This window comes from Oreochromis aureus, linkage group 16, assembly GCF_013358895.1.
Source record: "Oreochromis aureus strain Israel breed Guangdong linkage group 16, ZZ_aureus, whole genome shotgun sequence".
NCBI classification, from domain to species: Eukaryota; Metazoa; Chordata; class Actinopteri; order Cichliformes; family Cichlidae; genus Oreochromis; species Oreochromis aureus.
In genome coordinates this window covers 2,400,175-2,426,185 of record NC_052957.1, presented here as the reverse complement: position 1 = coordinate 2,426,185, position 26,011 = coordinate 2,400,175, and the positions used below count along the sequence as shown (strand labels likewise).

At 41.3% G+C, this 26,011-nt stretch overlaps 1 protein-coding gene and 1 long non-coding RNA gene across 3 annotated transcripts in view; one reads left to right on the top strand and one right to left on the bottom strand.

Annotated features, from left to right (window-relative positions):
• Positions 1 to 299: 299 nt before the first annotated feature.
• Positions 300 to 26,011, bottom strand: part of LOC120433459 — a 34,945-nt gene continuing 9,233 nt past the window's right edge. For both annotated transcript variants that reach the window (XR_005608573.1, XR_005608574.1), the window contains exons 2-4: positions 22,570 to 22,739; positions 11,850 to 12,058; positions 300 to 437 (exon numbers count right to left, since the gene is read on the bottom strand). This is a non-coding gene — a long non-coding RNA (uncharacterized LOC120433459). The remainder of the gene's footprint in view (positions 438 to 11,849; positions 12,059 to 22,569; positions 22,740 to 26,011) is intronic.
• LOC120433458 (melanoregulin-like) lies at positions 19,777 to 24,950 on the top strand. Its single transcript, XM_039599714.1, has 5 exons — positions 19,777 to 20,025; positions 20,130 to 20,379; positions 22,538 to 22,628; positions 22,714 to 22,880; positions 24,362 to 24,950. The coding sequence occupies exons 1-5, from the start codon at positions 19,952 to 19,954 to the stop codon at positions 24,437 to 24,439; spliced, it is 660 nt and encodes a 219-aa protein (XP_039455648.1). The 5' UTR covers positions 19,777 to 19,951; the 3' UTR covers positions 24,440 to 24,950.

The window sequence follows — 26,011 nt, the reverse complement described above, 5'->3', positions numbered from 1 at the left end:
ATCGAAATGCCAACTTTTAACTCTCATCAGCTCTGAGCTATCGGCAAACCCACGAAATCTGGGAACTAAAGGGTTACATCACCCACACATTTATATTAATATTGATATAAATCTATTCAAGTTAAAGCTGCGCACTTTAATTTAGTATTCATATTTCATTTCCAGCTGAAATAGTGTTTAACAGCTATGTGTCGTCCAAAAAGACGACCCAAATGAAGGACACAGCAAGCTTGTATGATGATGATAATAATAATAATAATAAATTTTATTTTAGTGTTGTCAAAACACTTAAGGTCATCTTTAACAAAACAATAACAACAGACAAAAATTTTAAAAATGCATTTACAGTGTTTGAAATCACAGAGGATTCATCTCCACACAGCAGGAGGTAACAGCGCTCTGGTGCTGGACCTCCCCTCGCCGGGGTCTTAAACTCTCTGGACAAACAGAGAAGAACAGGAAAATAAAACAGAGGATGATACAGAGAAACATACAAGTGTGGACTGCATACATTAGCACAGCTGTCTGTCTACCTACATACAAACATTTGAGGCTGTGTGTAAGATTATTTGGGAAGATCAGCCTTCAACTCCAACGAGTACCTTTGATGCAATTTAAATGAAAAGCTGAATGCATGTCTGCTCCTATATAATAGCAGGATCTATTGAAGCAGATTTTTCATCCCCATGCTGTTCGTATTAAATTATGGGTTTTTAAATATTTTTGGACATTTAATGCATCTTGACACTTTTAGGGGCTTGAAAAGATGTGCAATGCTCAGCTAAAAGGTTTGCAGGGAACTTGTTGCATGTTTCCGCAAATCCTTTGTGCTTCTTTTGGCCCTAAGAGAACAAAATTAGACAAACGCTAACATGTGGTAGTGCTTGTTGTGCCACAAAAACAGATCCCACAAAATACACACAGACGGCTGCTACCAGTACAATAAATCCTAATCCTTATACTCACAGTGGTTACACACTTACAGTATGGTCTGTGCACAACTCGCAAAAGAATGTACACAAAATCTGCACAGTGGCTTATATATAATACAGTTCTGGATCCCCACAGACCAGACGGACAATGCCACAGCACGCCCGTCTGAGCTGTAAGCTGTAATAGAGTGGTTAGACAGCAAAAGTCAGAGAAAAAGAAACCCGACTGATGTCAGAAATCCTGCTAAACTGCACAGATTCTGCAAAAACACACCTCATAATTCTTTGATGAAACACTTCAAATTGTAACTGTTAGACTCTGGGATTCTTCTAAACAGGCTGGTTAGATGTTACACTACTGTGCTTACTTAAAACAGAAGTGTAAGATTAGTTACACTGACCAGCAGTGTTTTCCTGTCCTATTCATGCTACTCGTGAATAAACACATTAAATGCAGGTTTGTGAAACTAAACGAGAAGACAGGAATGATGGAAGAACAGAAAGTAGATTAAATCAGAGACGAAGAAATGAAACATGCTGCAGATTGACGCAGACTATTCAACAGTGCCATCTAGTGTTACAGCTGGGTATAGCACACGTATTCATGGCCTCGAACCTGGCTTCATTAAATGTACTGGGGCAGAACTGGGAGCACACAGGAGGAAAAGCACATAACCCCATTTTGGGCACCTTAATAATAGTTGAGGAGACATTGATGGAAATGTACTTTGTAATATAAAGTAATTCTGAAAATTTTCTTTGCTGTTTTTTTCTCCTACAGTGTTATTCCATTAGCTGAAATGTGCTCTCTCTACATCCATCACTGATCATTATGGCATCTTAGTGTAATTGCCCTCCCCCTGTTGTGTGTGTGTGCACACTCGCCGGTCCTGAATGCCAGCAGTAATATCTCAGAGAGAGGAGAGAGAGGGAGAGAGAGAGACATATGCATACCCAGCTCATTTCCACCGCCAATCAAATTACCTGACCCAGCCGCAATACATCACTGCCAAACTGTTTATTAAACAAAAAGCCATGATTAAATTATTAATGACAGAGATTAATTAAGACCCCGTGCAGCACACGTGCACACGCACACAAACACGGCCTGAAAAAACACACGTTGTAAACAGGCGGAAAGTCGTGCACGCAAAAATCCATGCACCAGAATGCCCAGGCAGGAGCGCGCACGCACTAATGCACACATACGCATAGACAAAAACGCCATTACTCCATTTCACACATTTCAAGCACACGATCGCCTGCACAAATACACATTAATGTCCACTGCTTGTGGAATGAGGGAGTGGGGAAGGGAATAATTTGACGTATAACTTTTTTTTAATGTGCGCAGCAGATACAGTGGACAGTAAACAACATCAACACGAAGTCAACAAACAACATTAACGAGCTCCTTGTCAGCAAACTTTTCTTGATGTTACCACCAGGGTTCGTTTATGGCGGTGCTTATGCTGCTCTAATGGTTTGTTAGGGGGAGCATTTGTTGCTGTTGGGGGGCCCGCTGTGCTTTGCGAGTGTGTGCGTGCTTACGTGTGAAGAAGAGGGTTTTGTGTGAGATTGTAACGAGTTCTTACAACGCATTATTTCACAGTCAACATGGCAGCTTTTGTTTATTCTTACGGATTCAAGTTTAAAGTCATGCAAATAAAAGATCATTCATGATGCTTGGAGTGATTTTATGTTTTTTTAAATGTTATTTTTCAGTTATTGTCGTTTCATTTGCCTTTAAATGCTCACAAAAATGAACAACCTTTAATTTCAGAGGTCAGCGTGATAAATACATTTACCTGCAGGATGTAGATATTTCTGCCACCTCACAGTTGAAACTGCTGTAAACCTCTATTTAAAGATTTCTCTTATAATGTCTCTTTATAATGGCAAAGTTCATTATAGCACCAGTTCTTCACACTTATTGCAGCAGCAGTTATAACTGAGTATTAATGCAATAATAAATAAATAAAAATCACATACAGAAATAACACTGTCATTAAATATTTTTACTTGATCTCATTATGCATCTGTTTGTCAAACTGTTCTGGAAGTTTATTATTCTACCAGTTAGACACCCTGTATGCTGTTACCAAGGAGACAGCTATCCTTTGTGTTTCGGTTGTGTTAACAAACCTCCAAATGAGACAATTGATAAAAAACACAAAATATTCATATTTAAGCAGCAGATCCTCACTTCCTTTTCATTTGAATGTTTTTTTAAGTCGCTGGATGCAGATGTTTTGCCTTTCTTGGCAGATTATTCAGCTCCTCTTTGCTGGAGGGAGGGTTTTTGTGCACCGTGCGCACCACTTTACAATTCTCCAAAGGTGTTGAATTGGATTCAAGTCAGAGCGCATACTTGGCCGGGTCAGAGATTTCACATTTTGTTCTTTAGCCCATGAGAGCTAAGCAGTTTTTATTTTTTGTTGCTGGGTTCTGGCTTCCTTGTGCAAACATGCTCGTACAGTCTTAACAGTGTCGGCTAAAAATGATGCACAATTTATTTATTTCAGTTATAAATATAAAATTGTAACCTGTAATTGTAGTGACATTATAAGAGATGTTTTTGGCTATTAAACTTGTTGACAACAGAAAGCTTTTTTCCTCCCCTGGGGTTATGATCATGCTGCAGTTTTCAATACTTGCAGTATATTGTAAACAATACATCAGGTAAATAAGTTATTATCATGATCAATACTAACCTGAATGTTTCTGCACTCATGCAGACCCACATCACCGTGCTCCATGTCTCATGGTCGGCACCTTGCTCTGGTGGTCCTCGCCAAACCCACAACAAACGCAGTGTAAGCCCTTTGATCCAAACTGATTCATTTTAGTTGAGTCTGACAGAAGAATGTGTTTATCAGGCTTTTTGTGGTCTTTGCTAAAGTTTAATCTTTGTGCTTTTATGTGAAGAATCGGAGACATTGTCTGACTTCATGCAGAGTCCTGTCAGAAGCATCGGGTTTCCGCAGATAAGCCTTGTGCCAAATCCAAGCCACGAGCACTTATCTGTCTGGTTTTCTGTGCAAGATTGCTTAAATAACATAATGTGCATGGCATTTGTGCACTTTGGGTTCTTGTTAGTATGGCTGCTGCTATACCTCCTAAACCACTGCCACAGCTTCAGCACGTTCCTGTTCATTTTCAGTAAAACTAAAGGAAACAAAAAAAGACAATGACTCAGAGAACATCCTTGACACGGCCAAACTTTGGTCCCTGTTATGTTGTTCCTGCCTTGAATGAGTGAGTTGTAGAGGTTTGCTGTATCTGCAGAGGAGATTGAGGATTTCCAGCAAGGCTAACGCAGTCTTACTCCACACCACACTCATTTTATGATAAGGGAGATCTACGGCTTGAGATTGGTCCCGGGGCAGACCAGTAGACACTGGCCATAAAAAATACAGAAGCCATAAACGAATGGTGATGTGTGTATGTGTGTGTGAGGGTAAAGGATAGAGAGAGGGAATTTGCATTGTGTGTGTGTGCGTGTATAAAAAAGAGCTAGCCTGGAGAGGCCAAAACAATCACCCAGTATCAGCACTTTATGGTTGAGAATACTATATCACCCTGACAACAAAGGCAGTAAAGCGTTGTATGGCGCTGTAAAACATTGTGTGATTCTGCAGTGAGATGATCGTTAGCACAGCTGGTTAATTGCCTGACCACACCTCTTCTGACACACAAACGCGTGCACTCACCGACCCACTGCCCTGCACATGTGTACGCACAGAGAGACTCACAGATACACACAAGCGCGTCGCGCACACATGAACGATTCCCCAAAGAAGCCATAAAGATGTATGATGGATGAAAGGGAAGGTTGTTCAGGATAATCAGTCAAGGAGACAAGGCAGCATTCAGATGCTGCTTGTTGTTCCAAGACAAATTCATCACAGTGTAATTAGTTTGTGAGACTTCAGACCCACAGTCTCTTTATTATTTTACTCGTACAACCTCAGAATAACTATAGTAGTAATGTTTGCGAGCACGCCCTCCGTCCCATTAAAGGTACATCAGGAAGTTTTTTTAGTCGTCTTGTCAGATTAAAGAATTATGAAAGCTTGAAGAAGCAGTATTTTCCATCTATAAGTCAAACTTTCAGGCCATTATCACAAATTTTTGAATTAATAACTTGAATGTTATTTTCTCAATATTTTCTCTGTTAATATTTTGACATAATAAGTTAAAATTTTGACTTATAAACGGCAAAAACTGCTTATTTTCTCAGTGGAGAAAACAAGCTTCCATGCAGACTGAATATTTCAGTTTGGATCATTCTTTCCTGAACTTTAGGGAGAAGTGCTCGTTTACTGAGCTTTTAGTTTGCTTTAGTTTGTTAAATTCATGCCAGCATTAGTTTTCTTTGGCATGTAACCAAACAATAAGACAACACGGACAAGCAGTCGCCTCTGTGCGTGTGTGTGTGAGGTCTGCATAAAACTAATGCATCTGCAAACAGGAGGATGAGTGTTGGAGTCATAAAAGGCATCTGTCATATAACTTTACACACTGTGCATGACTTTCTCACATGAGGCAAATGGACGTTTCTGCAGGATAAACAGCACCACCTATAAATCAGAGCCTGTCCTGTGTTAACAGTAACGGCTGAGTGAAGAGTGTGTGTGAAGGGTCATTAAGATTAAACACTGTAAAAAAGGAAGAAAATATCCCCCTGCAAGCCTCCCTTTCATCCATGAAATTCCTTTAGGTTAATATCGCGTTAACCAAAAACCGAGGAGAGCGGCACATCTCCCAGAACCTCCACGGCTGCAGCAGCGGCCCGAGTTTTTGTGTGCAACAGTGTTTACTGCACATGCACACTGTACATGTGCCAGCCAGTTTATAGGCAGTCAGCATTAATACGGGCACTCAAGGATAATGAGTAATGAAGGGACATCAATAAGGGCTATGAGCGACATATCTGACGGGGCAGCTTTTAATAATGGCCACCGTCAGCACAGACACACAGACAGATGGAGGGGGAGAGAAAGTGAGCAGAGTGGAGAGGAGTGATGATGGAGATGGATGGAAGAGCAGGGAAAGGAAAGAGAGACAGAGAGGTAGATGCCAAAGAGAGATGGAGTGATAGAGGCATGGAGGAATAAAGGATTCATCCACACAGTTATTGCCATACCCACTTATCCCTAACAGGGTCCTGGAGGACTGAAGCATATCACCGTTTGCTGTTGGGCAAGAAGTATTTTACATTTTACACCATGAACACATCAGCAGATGAACAGGTTCAGATAACCCCATCACCATGCTACTCCTGCGTACACCACACCTGGCTGTAGGTGGGTTTTTATCTTTGCATTATCCCTGCAATGGTGCACCATGCCTTTTACCCTCTGACAGCTGGGATAGGCTCCAGCCCCCTCCCTGCAACCCTGAATTGGAAAAGCAGAAGAAAACGGATGGATGGAAATGCACAATTGATAGAAAACCACTGAAACTGACTCAAACCCCGGGGATTCCATTAAGATGGACAATATGAATTTAGGAAAGACTTGGCTGCAGCATTATTAGCATTATTAGAGCACGACTGGCCTGCCATTGGTGGGGTCTTCACGCTTGAAACGGGGTCACTGACCGCCGTGCAGATCCACGGTCCGTCTTGCCATAACAGCTGCCAGGAATGTCTTTGTGTCCCCGTTGACCCACGCTGGGCCTGCTGCCGCTGGCGCCCACCACAGCTGGATGCTTGCTGAAATGCCTTCTTCTCCAGGGCTTCCCAATCACCAATCATATCTTCCCAGTGACTGTTCTTCACTGCAATGGATGCACTTTGCTGCAGTGTCATCCTGCTCTTCTGCCATTTTTCCTCCTCTTAAAGGGGCTGGACTCTGTCAATGTAGCTCATTAAGCTAATTGTGGGCAAAGTTAGGAAGTAAAACTAACCGCAAAGCATTCAAAACAGCATTTTTCCACAATAAACACACACAATGCCAAAATATAGAAAACAAAACCATCGACTAAAACCACAATAAATAACACAGAAAGCACAAAAAGCCACAGCAGAAGTATTTAGGCTCAGTTCAATAAGCTAAGTTCTCTCTTTTCTGTTTTCTTGAATGCGTGGTCAAAAACATTGCGAAGCATACCAGAGCATGTAATCATATTCAGAGAAATGAAACGATCTATTAAAAAACCAACCAGCAGATTGATAATTACGCTGTACATTTGAAAGGAGGGAAAGTGCTTCTATCTCCCTCATAGTCTTTAGAACATGACTCAGCTTCATAGAAAACAAAAGCAAAAGCAATTAAGACCTTTTGCTGTTCATCACTGAAATTGAATCGTGTGAAATACAACCCAGCATTATTAGCTGTAGCTGCTAGGCCACTGCCTGGCGCTCAGATATATACATATATATTACAAATAATGGAGGAAAGCAGCTGAAAAATGAATAGCGCAATTTTAATTAGGTGAGAGCTGTGTACTGTGTTATCATGTGTGCCATAATAATAATGAATATGCACGGCCAAGCAGGGATAAAGTGTGTAATGAATGGTATGTCTGTTATTACCTTAATTAAACTGATTTCAAGCAATTCTGTTTGACCGACCAAGAATCCAGTGGGAAAATAATTTTCTGTCTTTATGAGCGTTTCTCTGAAAGTTTCTCTGCTGCAGTTTGTCGCTGCTGACAGCACCGCAGACAGTCTTTGGATATATGCGTTTTATATTTCAGGAGACTGTGCAGTGCTAAAAGACGGACTGAGAAAGACGCAGACAGACAGACACGAGCGCCGTCTTCCATCTTACTTAAAATGTAAATGGTTGTGTTGGGATTGGTTAAGGCTTCACTGCTAACGAGGCACGCCGGGGTGATAGATGGAGCTTTAATTCTGAGAAGGAATTGAACTACAGGCCTGGGAGACATTAGTTAAGCAACATGGCACCCTTCCCATCCATCTGTGCCTCAGCCTCCTCCCTTTCAGCTCTTTCTGTCCATTCTGCCAGCTTGGTTTACCATTACTCAGGCACACGTCACGGCTGGGCCATCTATCAATCCATTGTTTCCCCTTTCTTTCCTTCCATTCACCTCTCTTTACACCCCAGCACACATTTTAAAAAGTCTTCTTTCTTCTGCTCAGGTTCACCCTTCTTCATCTTCTTCATTTAAAACTTTCCACAACTCATCCCAAACACTGTGCTCATGAAACTGTGCTGATGGGTAAAGGCCACCTTTACTGTGATGCAGAGAAGAGAGAAGTGCTCAGACTTTATAGGTCGGTAGGACTATGAAGACGAGACGTGGGACATTAGCAGATTACTGGCTTTTGGTTTAGTGTTGTGAGCCGGCAACATGCAGTAGTGCTCCTTCACATATTACACTTTGCTTTACATAAACATCAGATTTGCATTAATCAATGCACTCTGTTTACATGGCATATTAGTATGAAGCAATCCAATCACAGCTGCTGCGGTCTTTATCGCCGCAAACTACATTTGTTATTTGTGGGGAGGTGCACCTCGGGCAGTGTGTATGCAGTCGCAGAGTACTTGGGGGTGTAGTTTAAGAAACAAATAAATCAAAGTGATTATTCTAAGGCTCTATTAATTTAGTGTTAATGAACATTTCACACATCTGCTGCTTTTATTGTGAAAGAGTCACAGGAAACATTTTTCTGTCCCCATGGTTAACACTGACGCTCTTTGTTCATTGCAGTTACATTAAAATAGATACTGATCATTGGTGGTGTCTGTCATTAAGATCCATGCCTCCAACCATCCATCCATCCATCCATCCATCCATCCATCCATCCATCCATCCATCCATCCATCCATCCATCATGAGCTCCATCCATCCATCCATCCATCCATCCATCCATCCATCATGAGCTCCATCCATCCAGCCATCCAGCCATCCAGCCAACCATCCATCGTGAGCTCCATCCATCATGAGCTCCATCCATCCATCCATTGTGAGCTCCATCCATCCATCCATCCATCCATCCATCCATCCATCCAGCCAGCCAGCCAGCCAGCCAGCCAGCCATCCATCATGAGCTCCATCCATCATGAGCTCCATCCATCCATCCATTGTGAGCTCCATCCATCCATCCATCCATCCATCCATCCATCCGTCCATCCATCCATCCATCCAGCCAGCCAGCCAGCCAGCCAGCCAGCCATCCATCATGAGCTCCATCCATCCATCCATTGTGAGCTCCATCCATCCATCCATCCATCCATCCATCCATCCATCCATCCATCCATCCATCCATCCATAGTGAGCTGTGATAGTAAAAGCTGCAGGCTGCACACCTCCTAACCACAGTCAGCAACAAGAAGCAGTCCATGAGTGCAAACCTCCAGCAGCACAGCTCGCTCTCTGGTTCTTTAAGAAGTTTGTGGAGCAGTAAATAAATTAGATGAGAGATGACAGATGTTTACTTTGATTACACAAACATTATGTAGGTGTATGTAATGAATAGTAGGTTTGATTTATAATTATAACATGAAGAACGTCAGCCTATAATAATAGTATCCTACAGTATATTTCTGCCTAACTCAGCAGCTCACTCTCTTTAAAGATGTCACACATTTTAGGGTCACTTTGAACAACAGGGTAGATGTGAAACGTAAGAGTGAGGTCAGAGGTCAAATGTGAAATGATATTTGGATACAAACTGTAATGTGATATTAAGAATCCCCATGCACCAGCATCATTCCTAAATATTACTGATACAAACAAAGGCAGCAGAATTTTAGGCATAGTTTTAAAGACGAGACATTTTGTGAAAGTTTGACCTTTTTTGACCTTGAAGAAAAGGTCAGAGGTCAAATGTGACACATTTTACATCTGTATGTAGCACTTTCTATATGTTGACAATAAACACCACAGTTGTAAGAGTCATAGTTTCAAAGTTATAAGGCGCTCTGTCAATTTTTGACCAATAAATCATAACAATGACCATGAAGAGTGGATGAAAGCCAGATTTTAATGGATCGTTAACATGACCTCACTCTACACTCTACAACATTTTACCAGAATTCATTCAAAACGTTTCATGTTTGCAGACAAAATGACGTGCAAACGCTACCAAAAACATAACCTCCTTGGTGGAGGTGATAATGTTTCCTGTGACCTTTATTTGTATTTTACATTTACATTTATTTATCATTTCTGGCCAGCTGCTGAAAAAGCAGCCTGAAATGAGAGTAAAATAAAATACGTCACCCATGGTAACATGTGTCATGAAGCCATACACACCCGCCAATCAAACGATGTCACGCGCTCACTAACAGAGTGAGCAAAAGAAGAGCGGAACATGGACAGAGCAACCTAGAAGCTGGATCTCATTGATTATACAGTTCAATATTAGACTGAAGGATGCAAACGCGACTGAAAAAATGTGAAAAATGCAGCATTTTAGAGTGATTTAATTTAAGTGTGAAGGCATCGCCATTCCTTCCTTCATTGCTTTCCTTGTCTCACTCCTCCTTCCTTTCATCGAGCCTTCCCTGCCACGCTCCCGCCTCCAGCGTCCATCATTTATCACCCTGAATCCAACATCGCTTCATCCTTACTGTGTACCTTCCCTCTCTTTCTCCTCCCGTACAACATATTAATCCTTCGTGCCAGTGTGAGCCCTCCCATTCTTGCACTTTTTCATCACTCTTTATCTCAGCCTTATCTCTCTCTCTCCCTCTCTCTGCAGCACCACACCCCGCCATTGTTGTCTCTGTGTCACATATTCTTCGCATTTGTCATTTCTCCTCCTTTAAATGAAAACATTCATCCCTTCACCTGTCCCCCTTTACATCCCACTCTCACTGTTTATTTACTCATCCCTTTCTTTTCCCGTGAAAACTGTCCTGTTATGGAAGGTAAATCCATCCTTCTTCTACTGTCCCCCTCACTTCCCCTTTGTCTCATCCCTGATCTCCTCAAACTGTCCTTCCAGTCATACAAAGTACATGGGCTCTTTTTGATAGCGGGTATCTATTAAACACGGGTTCAGGCCAGATTTAGCAATAACACAGGACTCTGGCTACATCCATCTTCTCCTCTTTGCCTTTCTCCACTGACCCCTCCCTATCTGCCTCAGTCCATCCATCCATCACGCTCTTCTTCTCTTTAGTGTTACACATGAGCCGGTGGCAAGGTAATGATTGGTTTAAACAGGTAGTCTGTATGCATGGAGGCTCGCTAAACGATATTAATGGTGTGTGTATGTGTGTGTTTGTGTGTGCTTTCCTGTATATTGCATGAGACTTAATGCCCTCTAACATTATCAAGCCCCGGTGCGATAAGCACGTGCAGACAAGAATTCATATAATTACTTTATGTAATAACTATCAGTTCAGTCACAAACTGCAGGACGAGGTCACCGCAGAGTTTTCGTGTTAACGTTTGCATCCTGCGTTTATCGTGAAAACACGCATTAGTTTTTCATGAGGCTGTACACAAATGTGCTGAAAGGATTTCCTTCTGCATAAATTACTTGCTCACGTTGGTGCAGCAGTGGATGAGTACGACTTCCTGCTAGTAACAGCTTGGTTGTTAATGAGTGGGTGTGTTTTTATTTAAAAAAAGTTTTTGTCCAAAATGCTGACTTTAATTAGTTTGATTAAATGTTCATTTTCCATGTAGTTTTGTTATATAATTGCAGCATAAAATGCTAAATTTAATTAAATTCAGTTTATGCCGAGTGCAAAATTATTAAATATTTGAATAAATAATCCTTAGATTTCACATATTTCTTTTGCATTTTACAAAATTATTGCTTCATATTTATTGAGGGTTTATGAGTCCAGGTTCTGGAGGCAGAACCATAAACCATCCAACTCCAAATCTGAGATGCAGCATACATTTTTACTCTTGTTTTCAAATGCTGTTTGTTCTTCTGGGTTAAAATTCACCCTTCCACAAACTAAAAGACATGTTACAAACCTGCGTTTTCTGCTGCACAGCATCACCAGAGCTGTTACAGTGTTACCCTTGATTAGAAAGGATGTGCTGGTGAGGAGATGAGGAGGCCTACAGATGATATGTATGGGACTGATAACAGCAGACTTTTGCCATTCAGTAGACTGATAACATCCAGACGTGGCGACCTGCTCAATCAGGTCCTGGAATGTCCACCAGAGACCAGCTGTCAGCTGTAAAGAGATAAGAGACAAATTTCAGGTCCATAATTTGTTGGACAGCTTCATCATTTTTTCCATTTTTGTCTCAGTACACCAGCATGGTGCATTTAAGTCAAAGACTAAAGATGTTAAACAATAAAAAAAAAAAAAAAGATTTCTGTGGTTAAGAAAAACAGCTTAATAACATTTAACCAAGTCAAGGACACTCGACTGAAGGTTTACACCAAGGTGCAAACCACTGGTTACACTCATCATCAGGGAGGGCAGATCGGACTTTACCAGAAAACATCTAAAAGAGCCGGCACTTTTCTCACAGACAAACCAAGTTTATTTGTACCAGAATGAGGGAAAAGTATGAAAGAGCAAAAAAAGCTCATGATCTGAAGCACACCACATCACCCACGTCTCCAGTTTTTATCAGTTATGTGAAACTGCCAAAGTAAAATCTTTTCTTTCTCCAAAAAACACATTCTTGCCTTCATCACCTCTTGATTGGATTACTGCAGTTCTCTGTTTTTGGGTGGAGAACACTCAGATCTCCATCACTTACAGTTTGTCCAAAATACTGCTGCACATTTTTTTAACAGGTCAGGTCACTCAATTTATTTTATTTAAAGTTATTTAAAGTTTCTGGGCTGCCTTTCCTCATAGTAGCCATCCATCAAGACTTTCTCCATTTGAAGCAATGCATTATCAGGGATTGTAACATTGTAACAGTTAGTCCTTTTATTGAATTGAATTATTGATCTATGGTTTAATGTTGTTTTTTAACATGCGCTGCTTTAAAATGTGCTACAGAAATAAAACTGACATTGACATCAGCTGCTAAACATAGTGGAGGTGGTATTATGGTATGGGCATGTAAAGCTGGGAGCCATATTGTGTGAAATGTTATATATAAAACAAATATTTATCTGTTTAACAGGATTCTCTAAGCTTTTGTAAAAAAACAAGACAACAGTGTTGATAACAGTATGTTTTTTATAAAGCCATATTGTTATCACATAAAGACCAATGGTTTAAAATAAGACTGTGACCATGTTTTAATACAATGATTAATAGGGGAGAAAAATCATGGAATAACGCACGTTTTAGCTGCACAGACATATTATTTTGTAATTATTTCAAGCTTACAGGATTCATTTAAGAGTTTGAAGTCAATAAAAATTATGACAGTACAAGTACAGATATTAAACTTTAGGCTCTACAACAGAGCGACCTGATTTGCTAAAACACATACACACTATTTTATCACTGGAGAACAGACCCAGGACTGCAACACTTCACAGTCAACGGGCTTTTTGAACCTCTGAACATGGGGGAGCATGTCTATAACAACTAAACAGTGCAATTCTTCTTTAAATGCCATGAATTAAAGTTAAAAGATGACACTTTAGTCTCGATTGGATGTGCTAAAATCCATTAAGGTGACGTAGAGAGGCAACATGATAAAAGTTTAATCCTTGTCCAAATATTCCCAGAAATAACCGTATATGTGAGATCTGCAGCAGGGGTGGGAAGTACTCAGATTCCACGTTGTGTTTCTTGAGCAGACACTAAAGTTATTACTTGTCAAAAGTCTGGCACATAACAGCTTAGCAGCATAAGAAATGATGACACCCAGACAGAAGGTGGGGTATTATAGGCTAAAGGACACATTCTCCTGAGGAAGGGGCCTGCAGCATGCAGGCTATCACTTCTAAGCTGTTTACTAGTGAGTCACACATTTTGACACTGAAGACCACCAAATGACAGAAAAACATAAGACACATAAAGGGACTGACTTTCAACCCCGTTTTACATTAAAAAGTGAGAAGAAGCTGTCTTTGAATGAAACTGCTGGAAACAACAACCAAAACAAAACAGCAAATAAAGCTCGCTAGCTCGAGTTCATAGTGGTATGCTCATTTGCGTGCACTGCCGCCCACACACGCCTACGCACGTGTGTGCAAACAGTTGCAAAGAGTGGGTGAGAAAGAGTCAGACTAAGAAAAGACCTTTGATATTCAGCTTTCATTATTTGGGCAACATCTTCTGCACGCATCAAAATCTGCAGAAACGCAGAGTTTCAGCCAGAAACTCTATTTTAATCTTTGTGATGCTGCGAGTTCGCGTTATGTTACATTGGCTGTACTGAGGTCACGCTTGGATTAATTTAGACCTAAAACAGAAGGTCAGTTCATGTGTGCAAACTCTGAAAGTTAATGTATGTGCGAGTCTTGCTCTAATATAACAGGAACATTTAACACTTTCTCCTCTGCTTCTATTAATCGTTTCCTTTAGGTGCAAGCAGTGAACGTGAACTAAAGATTTCCACATATGACTCAAACTATTCACAACATGCTACCCCACATCAGTGTATCTGTGCAATTCAACAGTGCCACCTAGAGCTCAAGGAAAGCACAGCAGCAGTGAATTATGAGTGGGTGCAGATCTGCTCATCAACATACTGTCATCATCTGTCTTCTGCTTCTACATGACTCAGTGTGTGTGTGTGTGCGTGTGTGTGCACATCTTGTCAGTCACCTCCGGTGTGATCTCTACAGCTATAATTATTCATGGTCAGCTGTCAAGTCATGACGTTTACATCCATACATGAGTTGGACAAAGATGCAGAGCAGCACATTCACAGACACACGTGTGTTATGAGCTGCATCATCGTGTGAATCTATAAAGGCATCGGTTTGCTTCATGAATGTGGCCAAAATGGCACAGAGTGTGTCTTGGTTACATAAAGAACCACCTGTACGAATTATTTAAAGACACAGCAATCAACCGATCGCACACAAACATGGCATCACGCCACCTTTCAAGCATCCTCGTGTGGAAACATCCTGGTTGTTCAGGCGAGCACAAAATCAAGTCTGAATGGAAATGCCTCCCACAGCTTTCTGTGTGTTCCCCTCAGGGTATTAGTGTGATATTGGCTATTTCCTGTTTTGAAGGCGAGTTACTTTACAGTCAGGCAGAGACGCAGATGGCCTAGTCACCTCTCGGTGATGGTCTGTGACTGGCATGATTGCTGTGCGGTCTCTGTTTGTCTGTCTGCCTCTTTCTATTCCACTGCGACGTCCCTCATTCGCTCTCTATCAGCCTGCTTCCTGACTCTTGTTTTCTAGTTTCTTTGTTGCTTTATCTGCTGGTGCATGAACACTAAAGTGAGTTATTTTCATAGTTATCTCATGTGGAGACGGCAGGGTCAACTGTTAGAGTGGGTGTAACAAGCGGGAAGTTGAGGCAATAAGTCTTTCTTTGTTTCGAGGCTCAAGAAGACGTAATTGTTCACGGATGAATAATAGCTGTCAGTTAGAAAGGTTAAAATAACAGCTGTAAGAAGCAAGTAGGCTGCACATATTTCATGTTTAACCAGCACCACACCCACTACATGTCTTCCTCTAAAATAATACCATGTAGCTGCAAAGGAAACGCTATCACTTCCACTGATGGAAGTCCCGCTGTCCTTAAAGTCAAGCCATGGGAGACGCAGTGGCATGAATGCAAAGACAGAAAAAATAAAGTCTCCTCAAGGTACCTGATTTTTACATGAGTTTGAATGTTTACCACAATTACATTAAGAGCTCTCTACATTTATGAAGTGAGAAAGACGACTCAGAGTGAAAGCTTTTCTGCTCATGCTTTACTTCCACAGCATTGTCTCTATCTCAGAAGTTGTCCTCAGTGGTTCCCAGTGTGTTTAAATGTGTGAACAATGGTTCCTGAACCACATATGTGACGAACAACACCCCTGACATGCCAAAACAGCCATATTTGACATCCTGAGAAGGAGAACATCAGAGGCTGAGTACCTATAGGTCGTATTTGTGCATGCAAACAGACGGTCTGTTGATAGAAAAACATAAATTCAGATAGATTTAAATAGATAAGATCGTCCAAGTGTCCTCACACCTGACTCTGATTATTCCTACCAGAGCACAGCAATAAATAACTTCACCTTCTGACAATCATGAACACCTCATTAAGAAAAGGAAGGAAGGGTGGCTGTGTTGTGTCTGCTGCACTGTTTTATTAGCCGTGCCAGAACGATGGTTTGAAATATGACCGCTTCCTGATCTCCGTGTCAGATTCCTTCCATTCGCCTTCATCTGTGTTTCTGTGTTTTTCCCTCTGTGGCTGTCAGTCTGTGGCACAGCTCTCTCGCACACATACACATTATCAACCTATCATCATGGACTGCTGGTCTATGATAATTGTGTGCCATCCTGAGCCAGCTTTATTATTGATCACCGGCTGTAATGATCAGAAGATGCAGATGATGGCACCACCCTCATTGATTACCGGTGACAGCTAAAAAGCATGGCATAATTCTCATTGATCAGCGGTGACGGCGTGTAAAAAAATGGTGTCATCTCCATCGATTAGCAGTGAAAATGTGCGGCAAAGATGCCCCATCGGTCCCCACTGAGTGGAGCCCTTTTACACGCACTTGTATTCATCATGTGAGTGTGTGTGGTACACGTGTGTTAGGAAGAAGATGAAAAGCAACAGGAAATAGACTGAAAAGAGGATAATAAACTTTGCTGCAGATCTTTAACACCTCTATAGCCACGGCACGCCCTGATGGCAGTGGTCATTTCATTAGCAGGACAAGCTGCAGAGGAACGGCTAAACCCCGAGGCACCGAGCGAGCACCGAGCATCGCTGTTACCCCAAGAGGAGATTTTCTGTGGCACGGCAGGTTTAAGCTGTTTCAGAGGCAGGTGGCTTAGATGTTGTGGCTCATTGGGGGCACATTAATAAACTTAAGCACACTACAGAAAAGTTCCACTTGACAGTCACTGTGTGTAACTACACATCTATTAATCTCCTCTTCATAAGAAGAGCCTGTGTGGTGCAGGTTTAGTGTGAGCACTTACCTCAGATTTATCGCAACTTTCAAACAGGTAATCTAAGACATAAGTTAGTATATTTCCATGAGCTGTGATAGCTGTAATATTTGTTTGTGAGTGTAAGTTACTGCTGCTTAATATCACCGACTCACTTTTGGTGCTGAGCTGTCCTTTATTATTTTGCACTCTCCTTCTTATCGTCTCCTTTACTTCCCGCACTCCTGTCTTTCAACCACACATGCATACACACACACAAGTAGATGGATGAGCTGGAGATAACTAAAGCAGCCAGACTTCACTGTGAATTATAATCACCTTCAATCTGTGTCTCTGAATCCCTGCCCAGTTCTTATGTTCATGGGTGGGTGTATGTGTGTGTGTCGGGAAGCTCTCCTCTCCTCACCAAGTCATGTGTGAGCGCCTCTTTCATGAATGTAAGTGATGGAGCAGCGAGGAGTTTGTTCCCTGAAGGGTTGCGTACGACTGTGTGTATATGTCGTTGCTCCTACTTATTATTCTCTGCGTAACCTGGTGTTTGACCCGTCTTTCTGTTGTGTCGAGTTGGAATATAATGCTGTTTCCACTGCTGCTCACATACAGTGCACACACTCAGACACACATACCTTGAGGCAACAGCCATCAGGGTCCATCACTCACCCTCACATAAGGTATTCAACTGCACTATGTCAATGTCACATTGCCATTGGCCCAGTGTGTGTCTGTGTGTCTGTGTATGCAAAAAAGAGAGAAAGAAAGCTGGTGGTCCAGCAGTCAGTGAGGTAGGAGGGGAGAATGCACACTGGAAATATAAATCTCAGACAGAGAGAGGAGAGGAGAGCGAGGTGATGTTTGAGGGAAAATCCATTTACCTGAACTCGCCAGCGGTAACCTGCACAGATGTGAGAGAGTAAATTTTACAATAAACAAATCGTTTAGTTTTTTTCACTTCAGTCTTCTTCGAGTCGATGCCAAAATGAGTTTGGATGGTAGAAAAGGTTCGGCTACATGAGGAGGGCTCCACATGCGCCACATAAACACTCTGATCAGAGCAAAACGGGCCCAAATTCATAAACCGTGTAACCGCATGTGTCTGAGTTCTTCCTGCACCCTCCGGCTTCTGTGATGTAAATGCGTAGAGATGTAAACTTGTGTCCTCTCCAAAGACGTCCGCTTCCAAGCTGAAATGCTCCTCCCAGGAGACTTTTCTTTTTAATGCAAACTCTTTCAGAACTAAGAGCAACATAACAACAGCAACTGCGGCAGATGGTAGATATCCATCTTCAGAGAGCTGCTCAAACGCGCCGGATAAGACAGCAACTTGAAGAAGACAAATGCGAGACCTATTCATCACTTTTACATGTCACACTAGTCTAATTAAAAGTGTGGGCGCAGTACAGCATGCAAACAGCACACTGTATGAAATCATATCCCATGTAAACAACCGACCATGGAAGGAGTTCAGTGAGAGTCACCGCAGCCAAGGCGCAGTGTGATCTTCCCAACACTAGAGGCCGTGAACTGCTGGCTGTCAGAGTAACGTTTGGACTGTTTGAAAAAGAAATACATAAACCCCTCAGATCCTCACGCTCACTGGCTCCTGCAGATGTTTTCCATCGTGTCTGCAGTTTTATAAATAATTCCATTATTGCCCTATTTTCTATAGCCCACTTTAAATACTACAGCAACCCACAAGAGAGTCTTAGATCGCTTTGATGTTTGAAATGTAAATTTTCATGTAAATGTGCCAGAAGTTTATGAAGAAAATAAATAATTTAGTCGCTGTGATAATGTGCAGGAACTATGCACAAACGCAAACACAGCCGGAACATGTTTTCCACTTTCTTCTTCATGACTAATCAAACCTGATGGTGGAAGTGAAGAGAAACAGATGTGATAGGAAGATTTTCATGGTTGAGGAGGTAACTATGCTGTATGACAAATCCTCAAGCTTCATCGGTAGCTCATAATAAAAATAAACAAGTCCAGTGTGTCTGAGTGAGAGGGGCCGACATGGGCCAGAAAGAGTAAAATGGGGTGATGCTGCCATCTACTGTGGAAGACAGGAACAGCATTACCAACTACTCATTTAGAAAATTATATAATTTCCTTCCTTTTTGTACCTGCCCAGATCTTTGTTAACTCTGACTCATGACTCACTGAAGCATTAAAAGAAGGGATGGACCAGTGTTGTGTCTTCACAGAGCAGATATCTTAGTAACTTTATCTTAATCTCTCCAAAACATCTCCAACACATGAACAGCATCTGAAAGTCATGTCCCCAACAAACAGGAAAAATAAGCCTGACACAAAAAAGCCTGTAAAGATGCTCATTAAATATTTATCTGAAAATGTAACATCTGACTTCTTATGCGATCTTTTGAAATCATCCATAAACTAGTCCAAAGACTACTACATTGCCTTACTCCTGTGGTGAGAAACACACTGCTCCTAACTGTGGATCACGCTCACTCCAGACTTGGTCAGGAATCCCAGGGACAGCTTTAATCTTCCAGACTGCAGCGCTGTGCTCCAGAATGATCACACAGGACTTTCAAACAGAAGACTCGAGTATTAGAGGGATGTGAGAGCAGGTATTAATAAAGCATCGGTATAGAAGGCCTCTTTCTGCTTATCTTCATGTAATGAGACACACATTTATGTATAACAAAAATCATACTGCTAGTTTCAGAGCAGTGCATATAAACTCAAGAAGTGTTTGAGTTTTGAAGTGTTGCTGCCTTTGCCACTGCAATCTGCACCATCAGGACTTACTGAGTGTGCCATTCATCCCTGGACTATCCTGTGTGTGTGTGTTGTTGTTGTTTTCCCCTGTTTCTTTTTCACGTGGATAATGTAATTGACGGACAGGCTGGGAGAGGGAATTCAGGCCAGGACAGAAGGAAGCACGTAACAGGATCGGCTCTTGCTTGGAGTTTGTGCCCTTTTTGTTTTGTTTTTTGGAGATTTTTTGAAGAAATCTTTGACTGAAGGCTGTTTGGGGATTTTATTGTGAAGGATTGATATCCATTATTAAAAAAACAACTTTTGGAAAGAGCCAATGGGAGCTAAGTTTACCATCTGCTGCTGTCACTATCTGAAACACAACCAAGAAGAGAGGAATGCTATTTTGCGGTTAGAGAAACTCGGATACAATCCAACTATTCACCCTTTATTCCTCTTCTAATTTTAATATACTAAAGTGAACATTCATTCTACTTTCATTTCTTTCTCTGTAGAATGCACAGCACTCCCAGACCACCTGAGGAGCTATCCAGTGGGTCTAGTGACAGTGAGACAGAAGAGAAGAACATATTTGGACCACCGCCTTCAAAAATGAGTCAGTGGAACAACCGGCAAAGCCAGAGGAGCACCGCTGATCAGCGGGCCATCACAGACAGAGCTGAAAACACTCCCGTCAGTCAGGGACTGGATCGAGAGTTACAGGCTTTCATCAGCATGAGAGACCAGACTGACGAGGCTACGGAGGTGACAGAAAACATGCTGTACACTACAGACGCTGTTAGAGGGAAGAAACATGCGGATTCAAACAGCAGCGTTTATCGCAAAACTGGGAAAAAACACATATTTATAAAACAATCTGTTCTCATCTGGGTGTGTAACATACAGGAGTCAGTCTGCTCACAGGATATGTCACTTAAGCTTCTAAACTTATATAAACATTTGGTTGATTAAACTAAAACTATATAATAGAGTATTTTTTATTAATATTAGTGTGTTCTCCAGGAGTTTAAAAGACGTCGAGGTATGTCTAAATTTCAGTGAATGCAGCTTTAATTAATAATTTAAGGAATCTTTCAGAATGCAGCTGTCTAAAAACAGCTATTCAGCAAATGTGACCACGGGTCAATTAGTGATTGAGCACCGACACACACAAACGACACACAGAGAGACCACATGCTCCTTTTATTCACTTACTCAGTCACTCAGCGTAAGTTAGTTTGTAAGTTAGAATCCATCAAAATGACTTTGTCAGTGTGCTTCTGTTTGGAGGTGGTGGATGTACAAACTCCAGCACGTCTCTACTTTTGATTTTATATCCTTATTTTTTCAGGGTTTTTTGGTGACATTACCAAGGAAAGTTTATTTGTTTGTGTTTTCTAACCTTTTGAGTCGTGCTTCATTTCTGCGCAGAGGGAACACATCAGGACAGACGCTGTTTTCTCAGAATTTCAGGACCGCAGCTCAGTGAGAGTTTGAGTTTAGTGCAGGACACAGTGGGCACATTGTGTAAATAAATGAACTCCTTGATGGAGATGTAGGTCATTAGCTTGGCGGGCCGGTCAAAGACAATATTCACTGCACCATTCTCAGCATGCTGCAGGACTGCTTTTAATATTAGGGCAAAAACAAAAAACTCAGCAGGCCTGAAACATTAAAGAGCCCTCACAGTGGTGGGGGCTGACGGGGTGGGGGGTTATCTAGAAGATGAAGTAGGACATACCACTCTGTCAACTTTGTGTTTTGTGTACTTTACAGTTAAAATTTGTTTTTTCTGTATAGTTTAAAGACAACTTTCAATTTTTAAGAGTGGACTTTTAACAGTATTTTAACTCATTCCCAGACAAACACAGTGGCTGTGTGGATCGTGTGAGGAGCCAAAGTGCAGAACATGGGAGGCAGAGTTAATAACAGAAGTCAGCTTTAATAGCTAAACTCCTTTGTATTCTTTAACTCAGTCACCTACTGCTTATCACAAAGGAAAAAAACACACGTAATCCAACATACAGCAACAAAAGTGTTTCACAAAAAGTCCCATAAGGCAGAAACCAACACTGATAGAGCACAGACGATGTTACAAGGAGAAGGCAGGACTATTTCTACACATGTGTAGAAATAATCCTGCCCAATCTACAAATTTGGGATCGGCACACTAGATAATGGGGAACAGGTGAAGACAATCAAGACAAAGAGACAGAGGGGGGATTTGAAATAAGACACAACTAACCTCCGAAGTAAACCAGGAATGAAAGATGAATGAACAGTGAGGGTGTAGCACCCCACCACTCCACACTGTGTTTAAAACCTGGGACCCCCGTTTTGACCAAACTACGTGGGCTCTTGGGTTTGATGCAAAGTAGATACCATAATGATTCTATAGTTTCCAGTCCTCTGATAGACACTCTAACATTAAACACACTTGCCTGCAGGTTAAAATCACACACGATTTTAAAGAATTTACCCAGACAACTCTTTAACACAAGAAGCTCCTAATAAAACGTCCAAAAATCAAACTACTAAATATTAAACCCATAAAATAAAATATACCTTTCAACAAGGAAATTGAGTCACTGAAAATAATAAGTAAACGTCTGACGAAACAAAAAGTAAAAATGGCTCTGTGGTCATGAAAATGCTAAACAGGATTCAGCCATCATTCATTTTGTTATTCATACATGTGCTATTCATAAAGCCTGAGGAAAACTGAGGGCTCTTAAGTGGAAGGTGTGCGTGGACTGGTTTCCTGGACTGGTAAATAACTTTCTGCTGATTCGAGGCTGATTCATGAGGCTGACATTTGTGCTTTGTTTAAATTGAACACACTGCAGAAATATAATTTCCCTCAGTTGTAAGCTAAATCATCATTAGTATATTTTAATTTGGAAGTTTTTGTGTTTGTCTACAGGAATGGGAGAAGTTGAATTATGACATACATACCTTGCGCTATGCCAAACGAGAGGTCAGAGCTCGGTGGAAGAAAATCCTGCTTCAGCTCGGTGAGTTTTCGGTCGTTTCCATTCTTTTCTCCTGCCTGTATAATTCCATGTTCTTTCCGCTGCTCATCTCTTTGGATCCCTGCAGGTTACCAGTGTGAGGTGGACGCCTTGCTGTGTGTGAACAAACAGAGCCGATTCAGTCGAGATGAAGAACATCTTAACAAAGCGACTGAACTGTTGACGCAGCTGCTGGACCACACCTCTCTGTTCCCTCCTGGAACAGGACACCAGAACCGATACCTCTGTATCATGGTACACGCAAACACACATACATAACATTGTCACCACGGGCCCCTGGACATTATTCCTACATTTTCAATGGGAATATTGGACACTGCACTATCTTTTATCTGTTTTAAAAATATAAAGTCTGGTGTATGGATCTAAGCTCCCATTCGTGTAAAAATGGACTGGAAACCTGTTCACAATGTACCCAGAAAATGGGTGTATGGATTTTCAGCCTTCATCGATTGTCATAACACAGAGTCTGCTCTTCTTTAAGTTTCATATGGGTGGAATTTAGACCAAGTTAGCTTGTCTTCTTCATCCGAGGAGTACTTCAAGGTTCCATTTAGGGCCTGATTTCATTTACTAATATAAACCCCCTCGAGCACCTATTTACTGTACACACCTCCTTACACTTCTATACTCTAAATATAAATATATCTGCTTTTGAATCTCAGTGACTGCTGGTAATGGGTCCATCCTCTTTCTTCAGTTGCAGGATTATAAGACAGAGGTGATCCTGTCTGGTCCTCTGAGAACCATAATGTAGCCATTTAAGATCATGTTCATCCAACCTTGATGCTCATTTCAGGAATCGTGGAGTGACATTGATTCAGGATTAAACTCTGCTACTTTTTTCAGCTTTTTTCTGAACATTGTTAAATTGAAGTCCATCATTTTTCTCAACTCCAGAATATTGCTCAGTTCACACTGTGTTGTTTGCAGCGGCTGCAGGACTCAGTAAACATTTCACTGGTGCTAGCTTTCCGCACTGGCTTCCTGTCGAATGCAGAACTGATTTTAAGGCCCTTTTATTGCTTTTTCAAAACCAAGTGTGGGTTGGCAGCTGGGAAATGAACTGCATCTACGTTGGAGTTGCTTTATTCCACTCTCACTCTTAGATACTCAGACCGTCTGCTTTTAACTCCTCCTTGTTTAAGAATAGAAGGAAAGGATGCTTTCACAGTAGCAAAGCTGTGGGTAGTACTCTATGTTTGGCCTTTATTGACCTGCATGTTTGCAGCATTCTTATTTACATTATGATCATATAGTTTTCATCCTGTTCTTTTTTTAAACATTTTTATTACATTTTGATTACGTCTTAATTTTACTGTTTTTTTATCTACTTGCCTGTCTTGCTTTTTATTTTGTTGTTTCCTATAATGTGTGCAGTGCTTTCGCTAAGCTCTAGTTGTTTTTAAGCTTGCTGTATAATTTGTGCACAGAAATAGCAGTCGTTACACCGTCATCCAGCCCAGTGGCCCAGAATGTTGTCTTGATAAGGATTAATCTTGTTAGGCTGCATTTTTGCTGTTATGTTCAGAGATTCTTACAAAGATGCTCCTGTTTATCAGATGAAACTACAGTTCCTCTCACTTTCTGCCCTCCCTGTTCTTTACTCGTCTTTCACCTCTTCTCTCATATCTCTGCTGTTTTGTTGTTGTGCCTCTTCCTCCAACTACATCTGTCTGCTAAACAGCCTTTAACTACTTCGATGTTTCTGTCAGGACCGGCTGGTGTTACTGGACAGCGCTGAGGACTTTGTCAGACTGGCCAAGGAAAAATATCCAAAGAAAGAAGGCTGAGAGGCAGTAACAGAGAAAATGTGCCAAAGACCGAAGGTGTCCTGTAAAGAATGTGGACTCATGCTGGAGACTGTTTTAACACATTTGACCACATTTCAGCTTTAATTTAAATTCTGAAGTTTACTTCTAACAGAAAAACTCTTTTTGTTGCAGCTCAGTCTGTTAACTTGTGCTTGGGTTGTTTGGCTTACACAGCTTGTAAAACACAAAAGTAAATACTATTTTTAATATTTATTTTTTATGTCTACATCAACAGTTGTTTTTAACTGAATCCATAATTTTCAAAGAAACAAATAAAAATTATTCAGTAAAAACTAAAATAACCTTTGAAACTATATTATTGGTATCTATATGTACAGTATATAACACATAAACCATTTAAATGTATTTGAAAATCATCTTAAACGCTCTTTTGCTAACACTTGTAGGAGTAAACTGTGTTTTAACTCTATTTTCTGTCATATTGGGTTGTTTCCCGTCCACGTTGTGACCATTAAAATATATTCACTCATCACGAATTCAGTCTTTCTTTCAGTGTGATAGTAGTTTTGTCCAAAAGGTGGCAGCATATATACACATTGTGATAGAGACAACCACACACTTTAACCATAATCACCACAATCACCAGTTAACCTAATAAACATGGCTTCTGACCTACAAACTGCTGTCAGAAAAGCCCTCGCCAACCAGCAGGTCTGAACTGGAAACCCTGTTGATGTGACGTGACAGTGCTGACCATCCCACACTGAGACTCTGCTCACTCCTTAAAGTTATTGGTTCACAGAAGTGAGAAAAGAAGGAATCCTGATGATTTGCTGCTGAAACTGTGATTGTGGAGAATGAGGATTAAGTTATCAGGTTAAATGTAAGATGGCCCAAATCTGCATTTAGCTTTCAGCTCAAAGGAGAAGCGTTCGAAACACTTATTCTTTATTCTTCTATAAGAATAAAATGGAGAAAATTGGAAACTATGCACATGGTGAGTTATGCAGGCTGTCTATCGGAAATTAAACTTCCTTTTCTTCCCGCTTTTAACCCCCCTTTCTCTAAGATTTGTACAGGATGCCGATGGTAACGTCCCATCTTTGCTTTCTATCCAAGCCATTTTAGAATAACTGTTAACCTGTACACACACACACACACCTGAGACTCTCCACATGTTCAGGTTCAAAGGGTGTGTGACAACGTTTTGTGTGTGGTGCACTCCTTATTGCACACATGCATATGCACAAAGAAGCAGTTTACTCTGACCCAGATATTGTGCTCTTCAAGGCCCCTTCCAAAGTTTGGGAAACAGATGTGGAACTAAAAGAGGGGGGTCGCTGGGGGAGGGGAGAGTATGAGATACGGACCAGTGGTCTGGCAGCATTGAACAGCATTGTGCTGCTTGCACCTTTTTCTCATTAAACCGCTCTGTGTGTGTGTGTGTGTCTGTGTGTGTGTGTGTGTGTGTGCATTTTTACATCGAGTACTGCTTGCATCATTCTCCAGAAAGATTCCTCACACACACACACACACACACACACACACACACACACACACACACACACACACACACACACACACACACAC